The sequence below is a fragment of the Poecilia reticulata genome, chromosome 2 (genome assembly GCF_904066995.2).
Source record: "Poecilia reticulata chromosome 2, P_reticulata-male-v2, whole genome shotgun sequence".
Lineage (NCBI taxonomy): Eukaryota > Metazoa > Chordata > Actinopteri > Cyprinodontiformes > Poeciliidae > Poecilia > Poecilia reticulata.
In genome coordinates this window covers 14,740,156-14,767,502 of record NC_088831.1, presented here as the reverse complement: position 1 = coordinate 14,767,502, position 27,347 = coordinate 14,740,156, and the positions used below count along the sequence as shown (strand labels likewise).

Genomic DNA, 27,347 nt, shown 5'->3' with positions numbered 1-27,347 from the left:
GGTTGAGAAACTCATCATGATAAAAGTGTTTCATATCAGTCAATAAAGAAGTGGATTAGAAATGGGAATGTTTTTCTAGAGCTGCGTTTTTGTGGAGTCATGATGTTACAATGATGGAAATAAATAGTTATTTTATTATTTTCACAACATTACCTCAAAATATCGTGATATTGCTCCACCCTAGTGGCTGAAAGTGGCAGTGACTGAGACTTTTCAGAGCTTTTCTGATGCATCACAGCAACATGTCAACTTTATCATCAACATTAATCTGAAAGAAACACCTGGAGGTCTGTTAAGAGGGGGACCTAGAATGTCTCCCTGAGGAACTCCAGATTAAATTCACTGAACATGAGAAGTTATCAGGTACAACATGATGCTTGGGTCCTTTAGAGATTAAATTAACCACAACATTGAATCTCCTATATTTCCTTAATGAAGTGAAACGTTGAGAGTTCAGGTTTGTCTAAGAAATTAGAAATATTTAATGGTTTTCCACCAAAATAAGGTGTTTCTCTCGCTTTCAAATGCAGAAGTTCACATGTTTCTCCAGAAAAAGTTCAGGTCGAGTCAGTCATCTTCCACCAAGGAGACGAGGAACAGAACGAATGTCTGAACTTCCTGTTTCCTGTTTCCACTAAAACAAAAACACATCCATGGAGTCTGAGTCTTTCCATCCAGCCGTCCCGATGGCAGCGCTGATAAATGACGACAGAGGAGTGGGGGATCCGGCGCTCCCATTGGTCCATTCATCAGTGGCAGTGGGACATTAATAAACTTCTCCCTAGAGGTGAGAGGATGAATGCGGCTGCCTGCTGTGGATGGACAACACCTGATCTGTACCTGTATCAGCCCTAAATGAACCATTAGAGTCCCACGACGACACGCCGCCGTAATGAAGCTGAGACGTCCCTGGAGACAACGTCCTCGTCTGCGTCTGGTCCCATCATCAGTTAAACTCCATGTGATGAAGACGCCCTCCTCCTCATCAATGCTGCCAAACAGGCGACATGTTGCAGGTTTTCATGGACCTCAGAGGATCCATCATCAGGACTCCGTTTAGCAAAAATATGTTTAATTCCAGTTACTGAACAATCGTTGACTGGAAAGGAGGACGTTTTCCAAACTAACTGCATCATAATTTCTAGAAATCACCAGACTAGCACCCGTCTGACAACATGAAGCAGGATGACAGAGGCCATGCCCGTCCAAAGACACTCAACACCAGAGCAGGAAACGTCTCAGGATGGTTCCAGAACCGCCTGTAAGGCTTTGGACCAGAATTCATCGCATCGTTCCAGTTCCTTCATTACTAAAGTTCCTCCAAGCTTTGTTAAGTTTTACTCGTTAGCACAACATGTTCCAGCAGGATGATTATTTGTGTTGCGCAACACTTTTACTTCCACTGATGAGTCGTTGACGAATGCTAAGTGCTATTAGCATAGCACGTCCATTTTTCATGTTCAGTCTGGCACGATGGATGAAAGGTCACAACCTCTTCTGTCCGCTTTATTATCCTATTAAATAGAATAGAATTTCAGAGTTTGGAGAAACCTCATGGATTCACCCTAAGTTGTTCATTTATGCAGGAAATCCTCCAACATGGCTGAACTAAAGACGGTGGATTAAAATTCTACTTCCTTTATTTCTTCAGTGAAACGATGTTCTATTTTCACAATAAGCAGCAAGCAGATAAAGTTCAGGATGTCTTAAAGCTCCAAAGTCACCAGAAAGTCGCTGTTTTTGGATGCGTTCCTCCAAACTCAGTGATAAACTCCACCAAGCCTCCTCAGTGTTTCCGTTTAAAGTCCTTGTCTGAATTAACATTTTAGAGCTGAAATCGATCAGATTGCTCTGAATACATCTCCATGCAGAACCAAATCAATTCCCAGTAAATTGCCCTCATTTAACATGGTGAAGTCCAACCCGGCATGGTTGATGTTTATCTGAAGTGATTAGGGGGATTATTGTGGACAGATTGATTAGTTATGCCTGAATCTTAATGGGGTCAGCACAGATTGCTTCATTTGACTAAAGTTGAGTTTCTCTCAATTTTCTCCATCATAGATTTATTTATAAATGCTATTTTCTCAAACTGGCCTCTTTTCAATGCAAACATTTGTTCCTTGATTCGTCTTCAGCTGTTTTAGTAATTTAAATGGTTTTTAAACAAACATCCTGCATATTAATGAGCTGCTTAGCTCAGGTCCTATTAGCTTAGTCTAAGCTAGCTGACATACAGAGTTTAGGTAAATTTCGCAAAACTGTTTTTATTTGTTTTGCTTAAAGCTGGACTGGTTTAAATAAGATTGAAAATCAAATTATGTCTATTAACCTTGTGAAAAAGGAGCTGAACAGTTCAGGTACTTTATGTCTACTTGCTAAGCTAACCTAGCTATAGCATGTTAGCAAAATCATGAACATCTTTAAAGTTCACGATTTTAACAATTTGACTTAAAACACATACAGGCGACCAAGTTTTAACTTTTCTTATTCTAATGGAATCAGAAAAGTGATTTTTTGATTATATTAGAAAATCACTGACATTGAAATATCTGAGCATTTTAATTATGTTAAAATGTCTTCTAGCTAAATGTTCCACACAACGCCTTTAAAAGTTATGCAAAAGAAAATATTTACTCATGAAATAATGCAGTCAGTAAATCTTCTGCTAAAAGGAAAGCTTAGCTGCTCCAGAATAATTTTCAGATTTCCGCTGAAATAAAGTCTGACTGCTACAGAGATGATAAGACGACTCAAAGGGAAGAACCAGAGTGATCTCAGGGACTTTGATTAAAAATTAACCAGATTTCACTGATTTATACCTGAAGAAATCACAGAGTACAAGAGAAAAAGAATCTGGGTAATGTGAATGATGTCAAAGGTTCCCAGGTTTCATCAAACTGCTGAGTCTGTTTGTGTCAGTGGGACAGATTTTAGCCATAAGTTGCTCCAACCTCCTACCTTTGTGTCCTCAGTGTCCCGGTTTTCCAGCCCCAGACTGACGCCCAGGCTCAGCAGGAAGAGGGCGCTGTCCATCTCGCCACTGTCCGATGCCAGCATCGACCTCCAGACCATGATCAGGACTTCGCCCAACTCCTTAGTGGCATACATCAACAACTCCCGGTCAAGCTCAGCCGCCAGCAGCTCCTACGGACACCTGTCGGTTGGGGGACTCAGGTACCGAGTCACCTAAAAAAGACGAGACAGAAATCTGCTTCAGTCTTCATTTCATGTAGTTTAGCTTCAGATTTTGATTCCTCACATCATTCTTGTGATCAAATCAAGTACTTCTTCATCCCTGATGTTTCTTGATTATCTTCATCATTCCTTTATTTCATCCCCTGATATTTACCCATCTTCTTTCATATTTCCATCGGCTTACTGAAAGGATGTTTCTGTACTGCTTTTTACTCAAATTCCTCGTAAAGCCGATGAATGTTACGTTTTTCCCAATATGCCGCAGCCCGTCGTTTCCCTTCCCTCACCCCATCAACTCCATGGCCTACCAGCAGCTCCTGTCCCAGCAGCGCAGCCTCAGCGCCTTCGGTCACAATCCGCCCCTCGTCCACCCTCCACCCACTTTCTCCAGTCGCCAGCCGGGCCTCGGGCTCTCCTCCCTGCCCACCTCCACCCACAACAACGACGTGTCATCCAAGGTAAGAGCCCGTTTTACATTAAATGTAGAAAACGAGCTCCATTTGGACTTGAAGGAATGTCGGTGTAATTTAGGATAAACCTCTCTGATTACCGCCCCGTCCTCCAGCGACGTCATGCTGCAAACTCCTAAAACAACCGTTTATCCAAGCCTTGAATCTTGCAGCTCCGGTTACCAAATGTTTGTTCTCACTGCTGATTCTGTTTGTCATTGTCTCTTTTGATGTTCGTCCCACACTCCGTCTCTGTGTTATGATTTGTGGCTAAAGAAATAAAAAAATCACCCACCCACCCACCTCGGAGGCAAACTCTCAGTGGGGGAGACCCAGGACTCCTCTGCTCCCACGTGGTTGGTTTTCATATTCTAACTCTGATTCAGTCTCAATACAATGTGAGGGAAGGAGGAACTGAAGGTAAAATCAGGTTTTCGGAGAGGAAATGTCAGAATATGTCAGTTTTAGTCCCTCTCTGCTTCCATTGTCCGTCCCAGTCATCTCAAACTACGGAGTAAAACTTTACTTTGAATTACAGTTCATGAGTTTAAGAGTCAAGTGGTCAAAAGTACATAAAATACGTTTGGGCCAGTTGACTCTGATAAAGTGACCCAACCAGAATGACCTTATGTGACCTCCTGCTGGTGCAGAGCAACACTGGAGCCTTTATATCCATCAGTCCTGCCTGAGCAGAGTACAGGAGTAGGATGAAACTTTCCTTGGCAGACAAACCGAAGCTCAGAGTTTCTTATATTGTCGGCTTCAAGTTACAGAAAAACAGTAAATCAACCAGGACCTTTAGATCAGGAGGTTAAGGGTCATTCTGTGGTCACCTTCAAGAGCAGATTAAACAGGATTATACAACAGTTTAACCAATAGATGATCTTATGGATTATAGGTTTATCAGCTGTGGAGATCTTGTAAGGTTTGACTGGGAGAACGTCATGGGAAAGAATCATTTCTCCTTTCTAAACATTTTACAGAGAGTAAAAGCATCGTAAAGTGAATGGAGTCATTGTTGACGTGAGTTTATGTTGCTCTTTGTCAAACATAAACAGGGAAATCACGTCATCCCAGGTGATGGTTCCTGTCAGCTGAGAACATTTCTGCTCCAAGCAGCTTCAGGCTAAAGAAACTGAACGCTCCAAACACAAAAGCAATGATCAGGAATTCAGATTTAAGAGCCTAAAGTCACTGATAGTGATTGGAGAGTGGGAATCCAGAGGCATCTGACTGTGGACCCATCAGATCCTCTCCATTTGCATCATTCCTGGTTTTTTGGAAACACCTTATGGGTGGAACAGGCCGGGCATTGGATGCAAATGATTTGATTGGCAGCAGATTGGATTCGTTCATTGGCCCAAGGATTTATATCACTGGATGATTGAAGGCTCGAAGAGCAACAACTCAACCACCATTTTCAACCCGTGACGAGACATTAGTAGAAGTGGAGCTGAAAATCGATAATCATTGGTCAAACCTAAAGGTCCAAACAGCATCAACTGGACAGGGAAATCTCCAGTGAACAAATATAACAAGAAATTTCAGAAAAACTGGCCTACTCTAAGCCCACAGGAGTTGTACCTGGTGTGGTCTTCTGCCAGTAGATCACCCTGCCATGTTCACTTAAATCAGCTGATACAAGTCATTGATCAGTCCTCTCATTCTGTCGGCTGTATCTTTCATTCTGTTCTCAGAACCACGGAGGAGACTCTGCTGTCAGCAGCTCGGTGGATCCCATCAACAAACGGTCCAAAGTGAAAGCGGAGCTGGACGGCCTGAAGCCGGGATCTCCTCTGTCACCGGTACGACAGGGCAACGGGGCTTCCTGATTGGCCCTGTGGGGAGTTGGACTGTAGCCTGAAGGTTTCCATGTCCTCAGGCGTACTGTGCATTTTCTGTGAGCCACATGGTTGGGATTTCATAGTCAAGTGTACCTATTGCTAGTACAGCAAAGCCTACATCGATACATTGTACCAATGTAGGCAATGTACCGATTCCCTATATTTCTCGTGACAGATTATTTTATTACCCACAATTCTAAAGGATGCTAGTAAGTTTGTTGAGCTCGTTGGGTTCCTGGCCCTGTTTTTCTCCATCGGGGCATCTTTTCCCCCGTCAGTGCAGGGCAGAGAGCAGCAGTCACGCTGTGCGTCCTCCCGAGTCGGTGCGCTGACTCTCAATCTTATCAGCTCGGTGTCACACGATGTGAAACAGTTTGATGTGAAACAGTTTACTGTGATCACTGTTTACTGTGTGACACCGAGTACACAGTGATAGAAATGGTTCTTTGCGTGGAAATGTCTGGCGGACATCCACTTTGAGCCTCAAGTATATTGGGGCCTTAGAGGAGTCCATAGGACGGGTTTTTACCAGAAATGGGAAGAGGACTTTCTGATTGTGGAACATTAATTTAATAAAGAGCGACTTGATAAGCAGCGGACGCCGTTTAGACAGCTTGTGATCCTCCAGAAGTGTGGCATCCGGGCCCCCGGGAGCCGCAGCCTCTAGTGACCTCCATGTAAAACCGGTCTCAGATAAAGAAAAACTCCACATGATAACAGCTTTGCATCCATTTGTTTGGTCCCCCCCCGCCTGGCCACAGTAAACTGTGCCACAGCACTTCATTTTCATGAAATATTGGCCTGGCTTTATTGTCATCTGAGGAGCCTTTTTCTTCTTCTTTTGACAAATTTGCGGCTGCTCTCCGGTCGCGAGGCAGCTTTGGTTGTGATGCATGGGGACGGCGCCGAGCGCAGTCGTCTTGGGGCCACCAGAATTGATGAAGAGAGAGAGTGTTTGTGTGTGTGTGTGTGTGGGGGGGGCAGAAAGAAGCATGCTGCCGTCAGCACATTGTGTTTTGGTGTGTAGCTACGGCTCTTTGTGTTGGTGGAGCCGTACGGAAACCCGAAGGGGACACACCGAGCCACCGGCAGAAATCAGACACCAAGGAGAGAAAATTTTGAAACAAAGGAACTTTTTCAATTGGAAATTTAAGAATAATTTGATAAATAATGTTTGAGGCCATTTTAGAGAGAAAACGTATCTAGAATCTTTATTTAAAGAAATACTGAAAAAAAATGGAAAAACTGAAAACATTCTTTATTCGGCATTTTAAAATAGTTCGGAGATTATTGAACTACAAAAAGACGATGTGTAAAAAATGTCACTAAGACACTTTTTAATAAAGAAAAAATAGAAAATAAAATGTAACTTAAAATAATTTTTTTTAAATCATGAGAAATGTCACTATAATAAACTCAAAAATACAACTGAAAAAAATCCCTTAAAAGCATTTTAACTCCTGAAATGATATTTTTTCTGAATAATTTGTTTTATTTTTTAGGTTTATTCAGAGTCTTTAACCATTTCTAAAGAATAAATTGTGCTCTCAAAATAAAAAAGAGCCACAGAATATATATTTTTTTACATATTTGAAAACAGCGGACACCTGAGATTCCTCTGCACACCTAAAACGTCTCAGCTTCATTGCTTTTGTTGAAATGTTTGCAGGAAAGTGTCCTACAGCCTGATTTCATCTTGCTGACTTGCAGAAACTCTGTAATGTTGCTAAATTATAAAGAGTCCTAAACAAACGTCTCGTGTGTTAGTTTGTGGTGAACAAAATCCAAACACGTCGGATTCCTGCCTCTTTAACTTTCCTGCAGCTTCATGGAGACGTTTCCAGATGACTCTGTAATTAACCGACTCTGGATGCTAAATGAAACGCGAGGAAACGTCAGTTTTCTGTTTAAGAGAAATCTCTAACACATGTTTAAAACCTGGACTCTCTGCAGAACCAGTACAGCAGCGCTCAGGACCTGAAGGAGGACGTGGAGCGAGACGAGTGCAAGCAGGAGGCCGAGGCCGTTTACGAGACCAATTGTCACTGGGACGGCTGCAGCCAGGAGTACGACACGCAGGAGCAGCTGGTGCATGTACGTACCACACAGACCGCTCACGTTTCAGCTCATCGGTCAGCCGAGGAGCTTCAGGACACGCCCTCCTGGGTCCTGTTTCCCATCGCAGCGAGCCGCTCGGGTAAAAAGCTCTGCAGCATTCCTGGCCTCCAGTCAGGCAGAGAGAGAGACGGATTACGGCTCCAGTTATTCACTAACCAGACCAGAATCCACAGGCGACACTTTTCTGTACGAAGCTCTTCAGCTTCACTGTTTCAGCTCAAACAAACACTTTATTCTGTCATCTCGCTGCTTCCCCACATCTATAAACATCAGTTACTGATTAAAGATTGAAGATCTGCTCCGGTTTAGAACATTGGAGGATTCCTCATGACTTCACCTCCTAATCTGCTCAATCTGACCTCAGATTAAACGCTTCCCGTCTGATCATTTCAACTCAAAACCTCACATCTGTACGATTTTAATTTTTTTTTTTTAAATGTTCCAAGTTTAAAGTTATAATTCCGAGAAAAGTCAGATTTATGAGATTATAATCATCTGACTTTTTTAAATTTCTTGTTTATTTCAGTTTCCTCTCCTGGCTTCAGGTGATTCATTCTCTCAGTACCTGCAGGTCATTTTGGCTCCGCCTCCTGCTCTGATTGGTCCAAAGTGAAGCAGCAGTTTGTTGTTTTCTGAAAGGAAGCAGGAAGTAGTTTTAGATTCAGTCTGACCTCGATTCAAACGCAGCATCTATCTTACTGCTGCTGATTCCTTCAGTGCTGATTGAAGTGAGAAATAAAATCATCATATTTTCCTCCACGCTGTCAGATCGGGTCTCTGGTTGCCAAAGATTTGAGCGTCAGGACTCATTAGCAGCATGTGCCGCGGCGCTCCGGAGGGATTTGCTCTGATAAGATTGATCTCTCCAGAAACATCCAGGCTGACGGTCCAGAGCGGACCCCCTCTGCAGAACGCCCTCATCTCTCCCTGCTCTGTGTCCCCCCAGCACATCAATAACGACCACATCCATGGAGAGAAGAAGGAGTTCGTGTGCCGCTGGGACGACTGTTCGCGGGAGCAGAAGCCCTTCAAGGCGCAGTACATGCTGGTGGTTCACATGCGCCGGCACACGGGGGAGAAACCACACAAATGCACGGTGGGTAACGGATCGCTCCCGGACGGGCCCCCAATGAGCCCCTGGGGGGCAGCACTGCTCTAAACAACGCCAAGCGTTCACATGGGGCTGGTGCTGCTGCTGAGCAGACTGGGAGTCAGGATGGAGTTCATCCATGATTCTGCTCCCTTAGATTATTAAAGTCAGATTATTAACATCAGATTAATGTTTGTCCCTAATGGAGGTTTTCTAAATATTCTCTCCCTGATGAAATCACACAAAGCTGCAGTTTGTAACTTTTATTAAAATGTTCTTGTTAAGACTATCAGCATGTTGCGACAGATAATCTCATCCCTGAGCTACTGTTGCTGTCTTAAAAAATGCGCCAAAAACTGCCAATCAGAGCCAGGAGGCGGGGCCTAACGCTGTCAACCATCTCATGTACTTGCTGCTAATGTTTTAATGGCAGAGAAACAATTTACCGTAACAGGAAAACCATTTATCCACCATCAATGGTGGCTATGCTAACTAGCCTTAGCATTCATGACAAACTGCTAGCCGCAGAGAGCAAGGTGGTGATTGACAGCATTTAGCCCCGCCTCCTGGCTCTTTCAAATACATAAAAAACTTTTTTTTGTAATAAAACTTGAAATTTACTGATTTTATTTTATTTTTATTAGTCATTTCTGTTGAAACATCAAAAGTTTTTCATCAGAGGGAGGATAATAATTCTGACATTAGCTGTATGACTGTTTATTTTAACAGTTCAAACTCCAAATGTGTTTTAATATGCTTTAATACGTCCAGTGGAAATAACCTTACAGCCAATCAGCACTAAGGAACATTAATAGGCTAGTTCACAAACACTAAACAATAACATGTCAAATAGCATCACTGTGCAAAAAATTTAGAGTAACAGGAAAATTACTAAAACAATGCACATAAATGTTCACAGAAATGCTTGCAGTTATAAAATGTTATCCAGAGTTAATGTAAGGATCAAACTGTTTTTGAAGATGCCTCTAAAGTCGAGGAGTTTTAGTAACAAACAAAGCAGCTTTACTCATAAATGGTGACCAGGAGCCAATCTGGTGTTTGTGTTTCCTGCTTTCTGAGTCTGATCCAGTTTTGAAAGAAGAAAAACAGAGAGAAACTTATGAGATGGGACGTATCTGGGCTCCAGGATGATAGTTTAGGATCCTAACGAGGTAAATAAAGGCCGAATCTCCTTCAGATATTCTGGAAAACAGAATATTTAATAGTTCTGCTGGAAAATAATCTAAATAATTGAAAAGGTAGTTGTCTGATGAAAAGGGAGCATGTTGGTGAACAAATTGGTGAGCAGTTTGATCTGCGATGTTTCCTCTGGTTATCTCAGCTCCTCGTTGTTTTCAGAGGGAAACAGAGAAAGTCAACAACACTCAGAGAATGGAAGGATTTTCCTGTCATGAATTTTCTCTCTAACGACCTCCTCTGCAGTTCGAGGGCTGCTCCAAGGCCTACTCCCGCCTGGAGAACCTGAAGACCCATCTGCGCTCTCACACCGGGGAGAAACCCTACGTCTGCGAGCACGAAGGCTGCAACAAGGCCTTCTCCAACGCCTCGGACCGGGCCAAGCACCAGAACCGGACGCACTCCAACGAGGTACAGACGGCTGGGACTTCACACAGAATCCATTATGGGTCTGCTCACACTGCTGGATGTGTGAACTGATTGAAGTAGTTGAAAAACTGACAGGAATTCATTTGTGAAGACCTGAAGGTTCGGATCAGAACCTCTGCAGCTGGTACTGAATGTTACAAAAATACAGACAATCCAGAAACTTAATCATTTCCTCCAACCATCGACTGAGATCAGATTATTGATCTGATTTAGTGTGAAATACTGATAGCATCATTACAGCAAGTTTAACATTCATGTTGACACTGAAGGTGATAGCCTAAATGTAGCCTTAAAAGCTACATTATGTAACCGTTATAAAAAATGTTTTTTACGTATTTGCTAAAACGGTTTGTTGTGATACAAATAATCTGTTAAGATTGATTTCCTCCAGCTCCTCTCTGAGCTGCTATTGCAATCTTGCTAAAGACCCCCCCGACACTCCCCACCAAAAATAACCAATCACAGCAAGGAGGAGGGGCTTAGTGCTGTCAATCAATCTCGTGAATTCGCTGCTAACCATGGTAATAGCAGAGAAACAACCTACCGTTATAGGAAAACCATTTATCCACCAGCATCGGTGGCTATGCTAGCTGCAGCGAAGTAGAGCACATACAGAGGTGTGATTGACAGCACTAAGACCTGCCTCCTTCCTCTGATTGGTTGGTCTAAATAGCACTTGGAGAAGGCAGAGGAAATGGATTTTTTCACAGATTCAATGTAAAATGTATTTTTTTAACTAAAGTTATAAACAGCAGCTTTAATGCTACCTTAAACAAGAAAAAAAACTTTGTCTCTTGTTTTCATCTTTTATTAACTACTTTAAATAAATTTTCTGTACTGTTTGATAACTTTGATTAGTTGGAATATATATGATTTAATTTAAAATAATTTTATTTGAAAATTGCCTCAAGACTATATTTGTTTTGAATTGATGCTGAATAAATAAACTGAATATAATTTGTTCCCATAGAAACCGTACGTCTGTAAAATCCCGGGCTGCACCAAGCGCTACACGGACCCCAGCTCTCTCAGGAAGCACGTGAAGACGGTTCACGGCCCAGAGGCCCACGTCACCAAGAGGCAGCGCAGCGACCTGCCGCCCAGACCACCCAGGGAGAACGGCGAGAACGAGAGAGCCGCCAGGCTCCACAGGGAGGACAAGCTGTTGGAGAACAGCTCCCCCAGAGTCACGGAGGAATACCTGCATGTGAAATCCATCAAGACAGAAAACCCTGTGGTGAGAACGACACGCAGTCTGATGAAACTTTGTCTTAATGCCACCGCCGTACACAGCGAACCATGGAGTTAACTAAATCAAATGCTTGATGCTTTCCATGTCTTTCTGCTTTTACTCATCCCTAACGGACAGACTTTACTAAGGTGAGCTAACCTTAGATTACCGTCACCACTCACCATTTCACCCCATGCTTCAAGAACATCTAGCATTTTACCTTCAACTCATAACCTCAGGTAGTTTTCGGAGACTGGATGGAAAACCAAGAAGCTTCTTTCCGCCAGTGACATTCTCCTGCTTCTCAAAGCGTTCCCAGACCCGGAGGCAGAACCGGACCCTCCAGAAGCTTCTGGGTTCTCCCTGGAGTTTCCTGGCGGCACCCAGGTGCCTGAACCACTTCAAGTGATTCGGTGGAGCAGGAGATCTACTCGAAAACCGAAGAAACTGATCGCAAATAACATCATACTGCTAAATTTAGAGCAGCGCAAAGCAGCCATTTTAGTTCTGGACAAACAGGAGCAGAAAGCTGTGTTTTAGGAGAAATGTCTGAAACATGTCTGAAAGCTGGTTTAGTTTGTGAACGGCTGATTTAGATTAATAGGTACAACTTAATGCGCACCAATAGTTATTAGCCAGCCGCATATAAACCAAAGAAGAAGAGCTGTTTAATATGGTACAGGAACAGGAGATCTAATTGATTCACAGGTTTTTCCAAATTTATATTGAAAAAATTTATTGTAAAGCATTGATAAATCAGTATTTTACCTACACGATTGCTAGGCAGAAACTTAACAAGGTAGTGCTAGCGAGTGTTAGCTACCATTGACCATAGCTAGAAGAAAAGCCCTACCATTCAACCAACGCTACCATCTTTCCACCCACTTTGAGTCCGCTGCAGTTCAACCATCGTTAAAGTTTCTCAACATTCAGCTTCTGTACCGAAGAATATTGAAACGAAGCTACTGGGACGCTCTCATCTCCAACGTTACATGGTGGATGAATGGTGACATTTTCTTCAGACGTCACCATTCTGTTGGTGCTTTGTTTGTCCAAAGATCCCGGCAGCAGTGACGTCATTTGGGCTACTTGTATTGATGGTCTCGTTCTTTTGGTCAGAATCCACGTCGGATGACCAAAGCTGAGGGTTTTAGCGTAAACAGATCTATAATCAGCCTGAGAGTCCAGAGTACCGCCTACATTACCTCAGACAAGACCCCAACCGTCCATCCATCCTCTGCTCCATCCTACCATCGCTCATGAAGGTTTGAGTTTAGCAAAGTCTTTCCCCATCCATCTCCATTTTGGGATGTTAAATAGGCAGGTTTGATAGAAGAATGAGGAAGAATGTAGAAACCAAATGAAAGAACAAATAGATGAAAGAATAAAAGCTTGTTTTGTTTGAGGCCTTTAATCTGAACTGATCAGAGTTTCTGTTTCACTCAGAAATTCTATTTAAATGAAGCTTTTTTCCTTTTTTTAATGAGCTTTTCATAGGGCAGCAGGGGGCATGTTCACTGATTTACACAACACTGCATTAACTTTATGTATTTTTGATATAATATTTATTATTTTTGCGTTGTTAGTGTTGCTTCTTCCTTAGAAACTCTTGGCTTTGCATCAGGAACCATGTGACCCAGGGTCCGCTTCCTGTTTTGGTGAAACTAGAGAAATGAAGGAGTTTTCAGATAAAACCCAGAGCTGTGTTGAGTAACTGAATGAGAGGCAGTGAAACCTGGAGCAGTCTCCTCCAGCTGCATGGTGGAGTGTTTGGTTGAACCATCTCATGATGATCGCTGTTCCACTCAGCCTTTCATCCTGCACATTTTAAATTCACAGACAGACTCAGAGAGCCTGTAATCTGTGGAGCCCCACCTCCCCTCCCCCAGAAAACACTCATTATTTACAATTAGGGCGGGGGAGGATAAAAGGCCGCTCAACATGCCGCTTTCCCCACTGTTCCACTTTTGTTTTGCAGAAGGAAAACAGTTTTTAGGACAAGATGTTTCTGTTTAAATGTTTCTCTCTAAAGCATAGCTCCCATCTCTCCTGGTAGATGTATCAGTCCAGTCCTGGCGGTCAGTCATCATGTAGCAGCGAGCCGTCACCACTTGGCACCAACAATGACAGTGGAGTAGAAACGGCGGCGCACAGCGGGGGGAGCCTGGGGGACCTCAGCGCGCTGGACGACCTGCCGTTCCTGGATTCTGTGGATTTCTCCGGCGGGGTCGCAGCGGTCGGCCTCCATCTCAGAAAGCAGCTGAGCAGCAGCCAGTGCCTGGAGAACCTCAAGAAGGAGAAGCTGAAGGCGGTACGGGACTCGTGTCGGTGGGCCAACAACCCAACACCCCCTGCTCATCAAGGGACCACGCTGCCGCCTATACCGACAAGCGGTGAGTCTGGATCATGCTAGGAATTAATGTCAGACTTTTAAATACACAGAAGCCAAAATAATAAAAGTTCAAAGTGCAAGGACTCTCTGACTCTAAGACTCTAGATTTGCTGAGGCTGTGCATCATGGGTAATGTTTCTGTTTGTTCTCAGGGTCCCTCCTGGAAAATTCAAGTCTGTGTGGAGATCCAGCCTCCTTCCTCGGCTCTGGCAAAATGACTCTGCTGGGAAACCTTTCTGAGCGCCGAGACAGCACTTCCAGCACCTTCAGCTCGGTCTACACGCTCAGCCGCCGCTCCTCAGGCATCTCCCCTGGTTTCTCCAGTCGACGCTCGAGTCAAACTTCTCAGTTTGCTGCCAACCGCCTGACAAACATCAGCTCAGCTGACTCCTACGACCCCATCTCTGCTGATATTTCTCGGCGCTCCAGTCAGGCCAGTCAGTTTGGGGGGAATAACAGCGGGCCTGGCCTTGCCGGCCCTCTTACCCTTACCCCAGCCCAGCACTACCGACTGAAAGCAAAGTATGCTGCTGCAACTGGTGGTGCACCTCCTACACCCCTTCCATACCTGGATCAATCATGTCTGAAGGATTTCAATGAGTACTCGTCCAAAAACAACCTCCGATCCTTGCAGTTCTGCCAGGAACGAAGCTTGATGCCCCATGAAGTTCCTTCCAACATTCCCCGTCGAGCCAGTGACCCTGTGCGACCTTTAGATCCTCTCAGCCAGCCTCCTCTACATCGGTTCAACAGCATGGTCTCACTCAACCGAAGGGTCTCCCTGCAGCCTCATCCCCCTCTTGCAAAAGATCACAGACGCTTATCCCAGCAAGGATATGCACAACCGAACGTCAGTCCTCATGGTTTTCCTCACAGACTACGACCAGCGAGCATTTCGGAAGACATTACCATGCAGGCAAGAGGGTGCAATGGGAATTCCTCTGGTCAAGGAGATTTCCACGGAGCTGCCGGCAGCCAGCAGCAGCTGTACAATCAGAGACGGATGGATGGGGCAAACAAGAGTCCACTCATGAGTCCGTCCTCACCACACAGCGGTGCTGCTAGTGGGCAGTGGAACATGGACACCACCCAGCAGTATTCCAGGCTAGATCACCATGGGAATCTGATTGTTGTCCAACAGAACCAGAACTCTGGGTCTTTCAGTGGGACCTCCCAACAGCAGACAGCCCAAAACTTCATGCAACCTGGACAACACCTCTTCCAGCAGTCCTCAAACCTCAATGAACCTTCTAGCCCTCAGTACAGGTTCAGACAAAGTTCGTATGACAGGAATGGCAACGCTCCGTATCCACCCTGTGGGAACATCCTGCACTGTAAGGAGGAGCCAGCTGACATGGACTTTGGTCAACTCCAGCCTGCGCAAATAAAAACTGAGAGTTGCGATTCATCCACCATGACTTTAGACCAACAGAACTGTAACATGACTGGTTTCCAGACCGGGAATCAAAACCATCCCCAGCTGAGACCAACAGAACCTAACTCTCCAAACGTCTCAATGCCGAAGGTGTTGCAGCAACCAGACGATTCCCAGCTCTCCTCTAGCAGAGTTTCTGAACTCCCTTTCATCTCTGAGGACAACGCTCTGTTCTACACGGGTCAGATCCGAGTCCTGGAGCCCAACGGGAACCTGGACTATCACGTTTCCCTCTTGGTGAGCTCTCCTCCAGCTGCTCCAACTGACAACCAGGGGAGCAGGACTGCACCTGAGCACCCTCAGATAGACTTTGATAGCATGCTGGACGATGGGGATCAGTCCAGCCTCATGTCAGGAACCCTGAGTCCAGGGCTGCTCCAGAGTTTCTCCCAGAGTTCGTCTCGCCTCACGACGCCCCGGAGCTCGGTGACGATGCCCTCAGTGCCAACGGGAACCGGAAACATGGCCGTCGGGGACATGAGCTCACTGTTGAGTGCCCTGGCTGAGGAGAACAAGTTCCTCAACCTGATTAGCTAACGGTCTGGACATCAAACTGTGGACTAAAAACTGAGCTTTGAATTCATCCGTCTCCCTTGTGTCCTTGTTCATCCAGCTGTAAATTATTTTCTAATTTTCACCAAAAGCCATACCTCTGTTCTTGCCTTAGGATGTGAATATGATGTAAAAATTAGCCGTGGAATAGAGGTGATCTTACTGAAGTGCCTGCTGGTGGAAATACGAGCCTGGACTGCAAGACGACGGGTTCAGAGGTCACCGATGATGTTCCTGAATCATTTTATGACACAATGACTGTGACCAACCTGCGACTGGAGGCAGGAACAGCAGAGGACTTTACCAGAACATAAATCTGTCGTTAGACTGCAGCTCTTCCTGTTGTACATTACTCCTGTTTTCTGTGTAAATACAATTTGTACATTTTTAATAAACAAGAATTATGGATTTTTTAAACTGTCTTCCTGGTTCTTTCCTTCACATCCACAAGTTCAGAACAATGAATGAACTCCAGGTTCTTTCAGAATAAAATCCCTCTGCTCGACGTCGGGCTTCACAACAGAATCTGGTAGAAGGACCTTGGAACGCGTTCCAGATTGCTGAGCAGCATCAGTTGCTTCTCCCAGGTGGTTGAAGACATCTTGATTTGACTAGGACTCTCCTCTCCATCTCTGAGTCTGTCCTGCTCATGGTGTTTCTGACCCGTTTAGATATTCTGGTCTGAAGCCAGCAGGCTTGAATCTCTGATAACACTACTTGTGCTCCGTTCTGGCTCTGACTAAATATTCTCCACCAGATCATCCCCTGATTGTTTCCTGGGGAGAAGAAAGTGTTGCTGGCTTCAATAATTCAGGAAGAAAACTTTTGTCTTTGAAGCCCCGCTCCTGCAGCCTGTGCAGACAACGCACTTTCCTCTCTCCTTTCTTGTCCAACATCAGTCTGCGACCTCTTTGAAATAACTTCCCCTGACCTCGCCTTCCCTCGGCCAACAGAATGTGAACACTGCCTCCTCCGCTGATGAAAAAGGAGGCTAACCGGAGAGGAAAAGGCTCGACGTGTGCAGAGCTGCACTCCGCCTCGCCGCTGTCCGATATTAGCTCTGACAGAGCGGCCCAGAGGACTCGGCTGCTGAAACCACATAAAACAAACCAGCTGAGAGGAGCGAACAGGCGCTGAGCGCTCACAGGAACAAATGATTTCACTGTGTCAGTTAATTCAGCCGAGGATACGTTTGATCTGCAGGCTGTGATTGCTCCTGCCACTGGATTTCCTTATTCTCTCAGAGAAGTGGAGGAGGGGGGCATCGCCTCGGGCTGCAGCAGCCAAGAAGAGCAGGAAGCTAGCAGGGATCATGCATCAGCAGCTCGTGCTTTATGGAGGGGATAACTGGCTGAGGAAGATGTAAGACAGGTTTCCATTACCGCTAGAATCAAGTGGCTTTGACCTCTAGCTGACCTGCAGGGACCTGCCAGCAGGGGGCGAAACCTCTACAGGGTGTCTGCTCCTCATCCTTCAGGTTCTCTGATTTACAGCTGATTCAGCTCAACCTGAACAGGTGAAACTTATTAATGTTAGATAAAACAAACTGTAAACCAGGTTTAAATGTCCAAGTTCTGGATGTTTGAGAGAAACTCCAACAAGCAGATCTGACCTTCTGCAAACTGAAGGAATAAAGTGAATCTGAAGCAGCAGATCCACGTATCTACTGTAAATAACTAAAAACAAACTGTCATTGGTTCTTTAGAGCCATTAAAACTGAACTTCCCCAGAGAAATGAAAATAATCTAACTATAAACTGTTCGATTTCAGATAGTAAGTAGATCATTATTTACCTACAGTAATCTGATTATCATTAATATTTAGTCTTATGCTGATGACATGCGGCTCTATGTTCCAGTCTGCCAACGATCCGTCGATGAACGGGTCAGAATCAGGACAAACCTCAGAGAGAGAAACTCACAGCTCAACTCTGAACACTGAACCAAAGAACCGGATCAGATCAGAAAACTTCTGGAGAACCACAACGATTCTCTCCTAATCCCTTTAGTTCAAACTTTCATAACTTACATAATAAATCATTAGCTGTTACTAATATTTATCTAGTGTATATTCTGCTAATTATAATAAAAAACACAATTGGAAAGACACAAAACATTTTATGATCTGGTGAGGCTGTGAGAGTTCAAAAAAGTCCATAACAAAAAACAAACCACACAGAAGCCTACTTCCTGTCTTCTTCTTCATGGTTTCTTCCAGTAGTAACATCCGGCTGTTAATCACGTGAAAAAACTGTTTTCATTTTAGTTCTGTGAAGTAGATTTATTTAGGTTTTTAAAACAAACATCTCATCCAAGCATAAAAACTATCAAAAACTTGAGTTTTATAAAAATTCATGTGTTTTCATTTAGCTAAATTATTTTTGTAATTTCCTTTTAATTTGTTCCTTGGTTAATGGAAGCGCACCTCCTGATATTTCAGCTGCAGTAATCAAGCTCACTTCACTGGTTTCAGAGTGTCTGCAGTGGCTCTCAGTCCATGTTAGAACTGGTTTCGAGGTTCTTTACTGGTATTTAACCTCCTAACTCTCTGAATCAGAGAAGCAGTGAGGACTGAAGTGGACCTAATTAGGAGCAGAGCTGATGGGAGCAGCAGAGAGCTGAAGAAGTCTCTCCTCCTCCTCCTCCTCCTCTGACCTCCTCCATCCTCCTCCCCGCGCTCCTTATTGCCTTATTATCACACATGTGACGGTCTAACAAGGCTGAGAGCCGGTGTCAGCGCCGATGATGGATAACGCCGGCCGCTCGCTGATGTCTCATTCGTTTCTATTAGACTGGTATGTAAATTCCCCCACCACTGCAGCAACGCATTAATCTGGGAATCTGTGGTCAAACTGGCAGCTGAGGAGTCTGTCTGTCTCCATTTGGGTCTGCTGCCGGATGACGGCCTGTCAGGAGGCCCAGCACGCCGTCCAGATGCAGAGACGATAACCATGACATGTCTGACGACTCCGGCATCACCCCGATCATCTCAGAGCGAAAACAGCAGCGAGTCAAAGGCTGCAGGCGTTTTAAGGTGATTCAAACTAAAGTGAAACTCAGATTTCCTCCAGAAGGGAAGACTTCTCCTTGCCTGGGTGGCCCCTGAGGGACGAATGCATTATTAAGGCCGGACTCCTCATTTCAATACGGCCACCTTCCTGCAGACGGAGAAGAGCCCTGTGGGTCATCGGCTGCTTCGTATTAACTCAGGTCAAATGAATAATCCTGAGGAACGGAGCTATACAGAGGAGAAATGTTGGACCAAACAGAGACACCTTCTACCAACGGCTAATCCACCAACGGCTGATCCAGACCAACGGCGGACAATTTACCCAAAAGATTCAAACATCAATACTCAAACATGCAACACAAGTTTTACTGGGAAGATACAAAGTTCCCTCAGGTCTGAACCAGAAGTGATCTGCGCCATCTTGGTAGGGAATCGCAGCGTAAAGCATGGACCACGGCTTCCAGAGCACCAAAAAGAAAGTTTTCATGTGAATAATGAGGTTCTGATGACTGGCAGAGTGAGTCACCAGGTAGTAAAGTACAGGTAGGCTACATCTTTAGCTAGCAGATCAAAGCTACATTAGCTAAGCTAACTTTGCAAGTTGGCATTAAGTACTACAGTAAATATTTATCTTAGTTTTACACGGAGGCAGGCAGAGAACTCAAATCAAGTAATAGTTGTAATGTACTTAAAGGAATGAGGCGAGAGCCAACTCTAAGCTTGTGGCTTGTTTATTGTTGTCATAGCAACTGCCTATCAACATGACCATCAGTTACAAAGTTACAGGAAGTGTGATGTCACATGAGGGAAAAGTACAGATTTGTTATCAGCTGTGGTCTCAGAAATGAACTGCACCAGTTTGGAAAAGCTTCCAGAAAATCAAATCTTTCTCAAGTTAATAATCATCTAACTTTTATAAACCTTCAGCTGCTCCCTCCTAAACGTCGAGCCCTTAGAACAAACCGCCAGAAAACTGCAAAACATCCGAAACACTGAGACTAAAAACCCATCTGGTTCGAAGAGGCGTTTGAACCATAATAACTGGAACATATTCAACATGTGTTGATGATTTTATGATGAGACTCGACAGACTGCAATGTTTGTTATTGGTTTCTGAAATATCAACCTATCATGAGTTACTGCATTAAATTAAAACAGCAATTAAATATTAGACACAATAATAGGAACAGAGGAACCATGAAGAATATTTATAGCTTTTAATCTGAGTTTCAGCAGGAAACTGAAGAGCCAATCAGCAGTGAGGGCTTTGGCGTCCTGAACCAATCAATCATCCATATTCATAGTTTGTCCTGCTGCAGAATAACATCTGTTTTCCAACAGCCTCCATCTGCTGGAGGGGTTTCTGACCCGGCTCTGCAGGGGCAGGGCGCAAACATAAAGGTCTGCTGGTTGGACTGGAACCAGCAACCTTCAACCAGTTCACCTGCACACGCCGCAACGGGTCGCCCTGGTGACCGTCAGTACGCAAAGGGGATTCAGTCCTTCAGTCCTTCTATCACGAATAGTTTCTCTGGTCCTTCATCAGTCACTAAACCCATCATCATCATCATCATCATCCTGTTTCCAAGATTTAATTTATCATTCAGGTGATTTTATTTGGTTCTTTATCATTTCTAAATATTATATTATTATTATATTTCTATTTTTATTATTACTTTTATTTTTGTATTTTAATTTTTTTTAATTTTTGTTAAATATTATCATTACAATTATTGATAATAATTGATTTAATATAATTATTATTATTGATAAGGAAAAATAATAGTTGATTACTGGACGTAGAGAAAACACAATAGTAGAAATTATGTCCATTATTATCAATAATAATCAGCATTATTGATAATAATGTATTATTTTTGGATAATATTCATCATATTTTCATTGCGTCTGCATTTTGCTGCGACTAACTGCTTCAGTTTCTCTTCTCAGTTGAAATATTAATCTTTACATTTTATGATATCTTGATGCCTCTACTGTCTGTTTTCTTTAAATCTCCGTCGTATTAATTTAAGTTCATTATGGGATTTGCAGACATTTTTTCTGTTTCCCCTTTAAATCTTCTTCTCTCCTCTCTGGTGTCTATTTACGTTTCTGTCTGTATTTCCTGTTTATTCTGCCAGGTTTTTGTTTCTGTTTTGTTTTAGTTTCATGGTTTTCAGATCTCTGAATGTTTCCAGGGTCGTTCTGATCGTTTCGTGTCGTTTAGCAGGACGGCGGTAATTTAAGTTTCTGTGCGGCGCCGAGCCGCTGCTCTCTGGGTTTAAGGACAGGTTGGGTTGAGGCGGTGGATCCCAGCGGCAGCTGAACGGGGTCAGAGCCGGCGCCTCGCCGCTCGCCGGGCCCGGCAGGTCCCGGCAGGTTCCGGCAGGTCTCGGCTCTCTGGAGGGATTCAGGATGGAGGTCCTCATTAAAGCTCCCCCAGCTCTGGCCCCGGCCCCTCTGAGGAGCGGGCGGCACCTGAACGTATGCTGGACCCGTCCAGGTGTCAGGCAGCAGGTGTCGTCTAACAGCTGGTCACGTGTGAGCGGGTCTGGACCCGATCAGGAGTTAGAACCAGAGAAGTTGACGTTCGGTTGGAGTAACTAAAAACACTAAAACTCACCAAGTATCTTTGTCTGGTTCCTACTGAGCTTAGAGCACTTTAAATAAATATTTACACTGTTTATGTGTTTCTATCTGGACCCAAATTTCATTCTTAAAACAACCATAAAGATTTTATTCTATGAAATCTTGGATTAAGGCAATAATTTAATAATTTGGTGCCCTAATTTTCTCCAGATGAACAGAAACAAAGCTGATAAACTAAAATCAGACCTGAAACCTGAACAAATAAACTTTACATTACAAAGTTTCTGTAACTAAATCCTAACAAGTATTTTTCATCTAGTTTCTAGTGCTGATATGTTTAGCACAAGAGAAATAATACAAAAAATAACTCTTTATAAGACAGTAGAAATATGAGCTTGTATTGTAAAATATTGAGTTCCACTGGTAAATTATTTCACTAGTAACATGGGAAAAATGTCATATTATAAGTGAAATAATCTGCCAGTGGAACAAACTTTTTCATTAATATTAAGGAATTATTGACTTAAAGAAGCTCTAACATTTTGCTGAAAACTTCGAGCCCTTAGAACAAACTAAACAAAACTAAACTGCAAACTAGTTTAATTTTAAATGAAATTAAATATTTACACTGGAAACCAAATAAGATTCTTTTTGCAGTGCGGTTTGTTAAGTTGCTTTTTGCTTATTTAAAATATTTAAATGTGACAAAGAAACCATGTGACTGTCAGACTATTTTTATTCTGATTATACATTTCATAAATATTGAATATATTTCCTGAATCAAGCTCCTCTATGTTGCTGTAAACTTCCCTGTCAATTAGTTTTGACTCATTTCAACTGTATTAAGAAATTTGCAGTAGAATTCAGACCAAACTATTTGGTAACATTTTAGTTTTTGCAGCGTCGGGCCCGTTATGCAGGAAGTTCTGCTCCGGCCTGGTCCTCCTCTGTCCGGCACGGCCAATGCGGCGTGGAGCGAACAGGAAGCAGGAGGAGGCTCCACATTATGCAGGCGGCGGTGGTGCGGCCTGTCAGCGGCTAATGGCAGCGAGGATGATGGATGGTGTTTATTGTGGGACGGTGACGGGCTGCCGCCCCCCGCCTGATCATCATGGTAATAAAAAGGACACATCAGGCGGCGAGTTATTGAATTATCACAGCATAATTTGCATTAACTCTGGCTGAAGGGACCCGGGATGGGCCGAGGCGGCTGGAGGGGGCTGACAGCAGATCGGCTGGATACAGGCTCCACCTTGAGCTGCTCCGTCCGTCCTTGGACCCCCACGGATCTCCAGCCTGACTCCGTCATGATGGACAGAACCGACCCATCCAGCAGACTGTCAGTATGAGGCAGGAGGGTAAAACCATCATACCGCCCCCACCATGCTTCACTGTGACTAAACATCTAGCAACACAGAGGAAGCATCCAGGAGAACTGGTCCAGATCTAAGGGCGCGTTCACACCAGCACTGTTTAGTCCGCTTTAATCCTGCACTGTTCTCAGTCCGATAGACTCACTTTGATTTGGGACCAAAACTGAAACATTTGTTACATTTTCAGCTGCTGTGATTCTTTTTTATCAAAATATACATAAAACAATGCAGGTCTGTTGGATACTCACTGGTTCAACCATCCAGACAAAGAGGCTGTTCATTATTAATAATATTAAACAGTCTATATTTAATATATTTAGTATACTAATTTGTAAAAATTCTTTGAATTTCTGTCAGTAGAATGTTTTTATGTTTATTGTGCGAAGGTAAAAACAACAAAGAAACAGAAAAATCCCCTGATTACTTGCAGCGATGCTAGCTAGCATAGTTAACTATGAACAGTGTCGCTCACCTGGTTCACAGGAAGGAGTCAGGCTGGTCTGCGGGGTTAGAGGTCATGGCTGCTGCTGACTTTGACTCATCCGTTGGTAAATATGGTAAAACATACGGAGACAAGATAAATATATGCATCTTTATAAATCTTTTCGTTCACTGACTAAATGCTGGTGAAGTGGAGGCTAATACACGTCTGTAGCTAAGCTAGCTAACTATGAACAGTGCTGCTCACCTGCTTCACAGGAGTCAGGCTGGTCTGGGAGGTCAGGGGTCAGCGCTAACATGTTCAAGTCGGCATAATCACAAAGGCTTTGATCACTGGCAGGTCTGACTAACCCAAGGATTTTATTTTGTTCCTTTTTGCTGTTGGACAGTTTTATGTTCTATTTATATTTCTCCAAATAAGTTTATAAAATCATTTTTAAAATTAGCTGTGACTTCTGACCGGAAGAATCGTTTGCACATGAAGCGCAACTGCGCTTTCTACTTCGACAAGACATTTTTTATCCGGCTATAAGTCAGTACGGAGAGCGGCGCCATCTAGTGTCTGTAAAAACGAACTGCAGGCTGACGTCACGGTTAACTCATGTTAACTTGTCAGAGCAGTGACAAGTTAAAGTTATGAATATCTTTACAAATATTTATTTTCAGAGATTAAATGATAATGAGTTACAACCTTACACTCGCCTGTAACTAAGCTAACAGATACTGCAGCCTCCTGTGTTGGACAAAAACGCCTGGTGAAATATGTAGGAGTTATTTTCTCATTTTTTTTGTTTATTTTCTAGTTGATTTATTATTAGAATTTTTGTTTAATTTGTTGTTTAGAATAAGTTATTTGATTAGGAATTCACTTAATTAGTTAATTAATTTCAGGTTGGGATGTGGGTACGCACGTGGGTGGTCATAAGGTTTTTTACCAGCCTATAGAATCAGCCAATCAGTCACATCGGTTTCTATTGTCAGTCAGAGAACAGGTACAGGAATAGGAGCAGAAGCCTGTAACCTTTTGCCTGAACTGCAAATAAAACCAACAAACTATATTTTGACTTTTGATCCTTTTTTGCTGCGTAAACCAGAATCCACGGTGCATCAGGTGACTATTTGAGTTGGATTCACCTTTTTGTTTTGATCACCTTCGAGTTTTGAGTTTTTTGATTTTTGAATTTTAAGTTTTGGGACAAATGGTCACTACAAAATATTTTTTTATATTTTCAAGACAAAAAAGCTTTTAACACATGAATGTAGTAGATCATTGAATATTTTTAATTTGTCATTCTACTTTTACTTTTTATACCTAAGTATGTGGAATAGATTATTTAATATTTTGTGTTCTGTGCCTAGTTTCTTCTTTGTAAACAAAGATACTTTCTCAAAAATAAATAAATAAACGAATAACATTCACCATCAGAGAAACAACTAGATTTGTCTTTGTGCCAAGATGTGTTTTGGGTTTTAAGTGACGTCTATTTTATTAACACTTTATTGTTTTTGGTAAAAGCTCTTTAACATGTAAATATTATTCTGAAAAACAATAAACATTGCCTGAGAAGTGTTAGGGTCTCTCACTTTAAATCCAAATAACTCAACATTTACAATCACACATTCCATCAATTACATAACCGCACATCTTTGAAAAGCAGAAGTAGAGGCTCCTGCACAACCAACTAGAATGCAGCAAGTGGTTTCCGGATGGTGAGTTAACAATAAAACTCTTGTGTTTTCCAGCAGCCATTGTACAGATGTCGGACAAACCAGCGACTAAACAGGCTGGAGATCAGCTAGGGTTGCTAGGTAACAGGCTTTGCTGGGGTTGCTAGGTAACGTTATAAATACCACCAAAAAAAAAACAAAAAAAAAACATTAATTTATCACCGAAAACCGTCTGTCTGCTTTTATGGAAGAATAAAAACGAGCAAAATTAATTTGCTGTCCCTTTAAGAAAATAAAGACGTTAAAAAGTGGCGCGCCCTCTAGTGGACAGAAGCAGCTCCTGCATGTGGACAGTCTGGCGTTCAGCAGGAAGATGAGAGATGCTGCAGTGCGGCACCCCCCCACCACCACCCACCGGCCTCGTGACGTAATCAGGGGGTCGGGGGGGGGGGGGGGTCCTCCATATTAAACAGCCACATTAGAGCGTTAAACGGAGGGCAGCCGCCTCCAACACCAGAACTGGAAGTGACCCCGCTCCTCTCCCCGCCTCGGCCCCTTCCCATCATGCTCGGCGGGCTCCCAGGAGCCCCTCAGCCCCCCTCCCTGCCATCTGCCGTGATTTATAGAAAACAGCCGATGATTTATGGGCCAGTCACCGCCTGATGAAGTTGTTCTCTCTCATCGCAGCGACCTCCCGACCCGCCAGCCCGGCCGGTGCTAATCATGCGGCGAACGGGGCCCCTTAATGAAATTAGGGCTCCACGGGGCCAGAATACTGATGGAGCTGAACCATCCGGGTCCGATTAGCACTCAGAACCGCCCAGGAGTCCTGCAGGCACAGGCGGCACAGGAACGGCCTAGTCAAAGGGTGTTGGAGCCTACAGAATAAATAATAAACATGGAGTTAAACTTCAGATATTTCATTCACAACCTGCTGAGATTTTTATTCTGAAGAACCTCCATGACGGGAAGCTGATTTTAAAGCAGCATTTCATCCGGTTTGAAATGAAACAATTTAAACTGATTTAATTGATTTCACATCTGATCACTGATCAATGATTAGTAATTAGTGATCATGTGAAGTTTGTTGTATATTCAAGACTTTTCTGTCCTCAAAACCAAAAGAAACCGATTAAAAACAGAAGTTTGTAAGCTAGTTCTTTATTCCACCTCCTTCAGTTTTTAACAGTTTCTGAGTAAATGAGTTTGAATCCTGCTGGTTCAGAGTCCAGGTTCGGGTTCCGGTTCGGTTTACCTGTCTGCAGGTGAAGAGCGACGAGGCCGAGCTGAGCCGCAGCAGCAAACAGCGAGCTGAGAGCGCCACCTGCTGGATCTAACAGGACAGTCAACCAGCCCCACTGCCTCATGGGAAATGCAGTCCGGCGCGTAAAACAAGTTAGAGAAACTAAAATCTCCTCGCTACATCAGCCGATCTGCAGCAGATTTTTGGTGCGTCATCAACATCAGAGGTTTTGAGTAACCTTGTTAAACAGCGTTTTGACTAAAACTCTGAGATTTAAGCCCAGTTAAACGTCGTTTAACTGAAGTCCTAAAAGAGGTGCGGGTTTTAATGTTTTTATTTTAAAATCTCTTTCTCAGTTTATTCATGCTGTTTTTATTTTAATCATGTGAAGCACTTTGAAATGCCTTTCTGCTGAAATGTGCTATACAAATAAAATTTGATTGATTGATTGATCAGCTGCCGAATTCATCGACGTGTTTGTCCTGGCGGACCGCTGCGGGAACTGAGCGAGAGGATCTGCGGTGGCTGGGAGGCGGCGGTGCGGGAATCCCCGCAGTGGCCATTGTCCAAAGATCCATGATGGAATAACAGGAGTAACAACCACAGGACTAATTAGAAAGTTATCCATTCCAATATCTTTTACTTTATTTATAATTATCCATCCCAAACTATTAATTTCTTTTCTTTTTCTTGACAAGGTTGCAGCGTAAATGTGGAGGCTGAGCTTCATCATGTCCTTTAATATTTGCCCAGTAAGTCATGGCTATTTGTCTCCGGAGCTCCAGCGGCATCTCAACTCGATCTGTAGAGATGAGACTGGAGCTGTTTTCATCGCTCAGGCATTAAGACTTTCCGCAGCAAAGTCTTAATGCCTGATGTTATTCTATTTTTCTAATAAACGACTTAAAGCTGATATATAAAATACACCCATAATCAAAAATTGTCTAATTAGTCCGATGTAAATTGTCTTTAATCCTTTCCTATCTGCCCCCCATTCATTGTCTCTCAAACATCTCATATTTAAAATTATTTTACTTTTTTCAAGTATTTTATCTACATGTATTTTCCATGTAAGTTTTTATTTTATCA

At 43.4% G+C, this 27,347-nt stretch overlaps 1 protein-coding gene and 1 long non-coding RNA gene across 3 annotated transcripts in view; one reads left to right on the top strand and one right to left on the bottom strand.

The window, feature by feature from the left end:
- LOC103457154 (zinc finger protein GLI2-like) overlaps nucleotides 1–16,352 on the top strand; it is a 64,140-nt gene extending 47,788 nt beyond the window's left edge. Inside the window, exons 6-14 of the mRNA XM_081598014.1 lie at nucleotides 2,976–3,177; nucleotides 3,464–3,656; nucleotides 5,345–5,452; nucleotides 7,445–7,585; nucleotides 8,556–8,705; nucleotides 10,143–10,307; nucleotides 11,296–11,562; nucleotides 13,613–13,949; nucleotides 14,101–16,352. Of these exons, the coding sequence (XP_081454140.1) occupies nucleotides 2,976–3,177; nucleotides 3,464–3,656; nucleotides 5,345–5,452; nucleotides 7,445–7,585; nucleotides 8,556–8,705; nucleotides 10,143–10,307; nucleotides 11,296–11,562; nucleotides 13,613–13,949; nucleotides 14,101–15,920 (3,383 nt within the window). The 3' untranslated portion in view covers nucleotides 15,921–16,352. The remainder of the gene's footprint in view (nucleotides 1–2,975; nucleotides 3,178–3,463; nucleotides 3,657–5,344; nucleotides 5,453–7,444; nucleotides 7,586–8,555; nucleotides 8,706–10,142; nucleotides 10,308–11,295; nucleotides 11,563–13,612; nucleotides 13,950–14,100) is intronic.
- On the bottom strand, nucleotides 453–26,192 carry LOC103456815 (uncharacterized). 2 transcript variants are annotated; one of them, XR_014084187.1, is made up of 5 exons: nucleotides 23,595–26,192; nucleotides 23,379–23,443; nucleotides 8,175–8,241; nucleotides 2,962–3,189; nucleotides 453–1,514 (listed from the first exon to the last, which is right to left on the bottom strand). It is a non-coding gene; the product is annotated as an uncharacterized LOC103456815 (long non-coding RNA). The 2 variants fall into 2 exon arrangements; XR_014084186.1 differs by having other exon boundaries at nucleotides 23,379–26,191.
- Between the last annotated feature and the right edge of the window lie 1,155 nt (nucleotides 26,193–27,347).